The sequence below is a fragment of the Varanus komodoensis genome, unplaced genomic scaffold, assembly GCF_004798865.1.
Source record: "Varanus komodoensis strain SLA01 unplaced genomic scaffold, ASM479886v1 scaffold76, whole genome shotgun sequence".
Taxonomy (NCBI): Eukaryota; Metazoa; Chordata; class Lepidosauria; order Squamata; family Varanidae; genus Varanus; species Varanus komodoensis.
Genome location: NW_025336429.1, coordinates 2,400,801 through 2,402,983, shown reverse-complemented (window position 1 = coordinate 2,402,983; position 2,183 = coordinate 2,400,801). Strand labels below are relative to the sequence as shown.

The following is a 2,183-nucleotide window of genomic DNA, read 5'->3' as shown; positions in this document are numbered from 1 at the left end:
TCCCTGAATCTCATGCTGACAGATTTTAGGAATCAAGAATATTACCATCAATGCACAAGACAGCGGGTGCAGCAGCCAGCAAAACATAGGAAGGAATCTCTGTTGGGAAGCAGCTCGGCCTTTAGCAACAACACACTATCTGCTAAAGACAAACGTCATATATGTACCGATTGCGGGAAAGGTTTCCAACAGATGTCAAAATTAATTAGACACTGTCAAGTCCATACAGGGGAGAAACCATTTGAATGTTCAGAATGTAAGACAAGATTCCAGAGGAAAGATAAGCTTCTTCAGCATCACAGGATCCACGTGGAGGCTAATCCCAACCAATGCTCAGAGTGTGGAAAAGGCTTTGCAGAAGCAGAATTGCTTATTGCACACCAGGAGAGTCATACAAGGGAAGGATGCTATTGCTGCTCCATCTGTGGAAAATCTTTCAAGCAAGAGAGTTCTCTTCAGGTTCATCAGAGAACTCACACAAAGGAGAGAACCTCTTTGTGCCATGAGTGTGGGATAACGTTCTGCAGTGCAAAGACAATGAAGAGACACCAGAGAATCCACATGGAAGAGAAACCTTATCAGTGCCCAGAATGTGGGAAGAGCTTCCGGTGGAAGGACAGCTTCCGGTTGCACCAAGGAATGCACACAGGCAATGGGCCATATGTGTGCTCTGATTGTGGGAAAGGTTTCCTCCAAAAGGGACTGTATTTGTCACACCAGAGAATTCACACTGGAGAGAAACCCTTTGTGTGTTCTGAATGTGGCATAAGCTTCCGTGAAAGAAGGTCATTAAACAGACATCAAAAAATCCACACAGCACAGATATTCTATGAATGTTCTGAGTGTAAGAAAGTTTTTCTTGAAAAGAAATATTTTCTTATGCATCAGAGAATCCATACAGGAGAGAGACCCTATGAGTGTCCTGATTGTGGAAGAGCCTTCTGTAACCAACAGACATTGAACAGACACAAGACAATCCACACTGAAGAGAAACCACATGCATGCCCAGAGTGTGGAAAACTGTTCCGACGGAAGCACCACCTTCTGTCACATCAGAGAACCCACACTCGAGAGAAGCCATATGAATGTGCTCAGTGTGGAAAAACCTTTCGAGAAAAAGGTGCATTAACTATCCACCAACGCATCCACTCAGGAGAGAAACCCTATCAGTGCCCAGTGTGTGGAAAAAGCTTTGCGTGGAAGGGCTTTCTTGTGTCACATCAGATAACTCACACCCAAGAGAAGCCTTATGAGTGCTCAGAATGTGGGAAAAGCTTTCGACGAAAGGCGAATCTTCTGTCACATCAGTTGACCCATTCTGGAGAGAAATCTTTCCAATGCCCACAGTGTGGGAAAATCTACCGGTGGAAGAAGAATCTTCAATTGCATCAGAGGACCCACACTGAAAATGGTCCTTATGGATGTTTGGAATGTGGGAAATGTTTTCGGCTGAAGGGATTACTTGTTTCACATCAGAGAACTCACACTCAAGAGAAACTCTTTGCATGTCCTGAGTGTGCAAAAACCTTCTGCAATAGAAAAACATTGACAAGACATCAGATAATCCACACAGGAGAGAGACCCTATGAATGCACTGAGTGCAGGAAAAACTTTTTACGAAAGCACACACTTACTGAACATCAGAGAATCCATACTGGAGAGAAACCCTATGAATGTCTTGAATGTGGAAAAAAGTTCCGATTAGCGTGTTTGTTGCTTTCACACCAGAGAGTCCACCAAAGGAAGAAACATCATGAAATCCTTGAATGCGATAAAGAAACTCTTCCAGTAGACAAAAGAACCCAGATAGTGAAAGCCCAGAGTGACACAAGTTTGGAAGAACCACCCACAGAAGATTAGAGTGATTGAATCCACACATGGAAGAAAGCCTGCAAAGATTTCAGAGCAATGAAGAGATTCTCAGGAATCATAAAACAGAATACGAAAAAAGTCTGACAAAAGGTCTGGCCATAGGGAAAACTTTTGCTAGTCAGCTAAAAACGATACAAACTCTCATAGTCTGTTGTTCTTATAAATTTTGTATTTGGAGTTTAGTTTTAGGATTTTCCAATTTTGTATCTTGGTGCATTTTTATCTTTGTTAATGTTTGTGAATTTCATTAGGAGCTTACTGGTCTGTCAAACAATGCTTTAAGGAATAGATTAAGTAAACAAACATAGCAG

General features: G+C 42.1%; 1 protein-coding gene across 1 annotated transcript; it reads left to right on the top strand.

Moving 5' to 3' along the window:
- Positions 1 to 537: 537 nt before the first annotated feature.
- Positions 538 to 1,860, top strand: LOC123035067 (zinc finger protein 84-like). Its single transcript, XM_044452907.1, has one exon. It carries the CDS (start codon positions 538 to 540, stop codon positions 1,858 to 1,860), a length of 1,323 nt encoding a protein of 440 aa, XP_044308842.1.
- Positions 1,861 to 2,183: the final 323 nt, after the last annotated feature.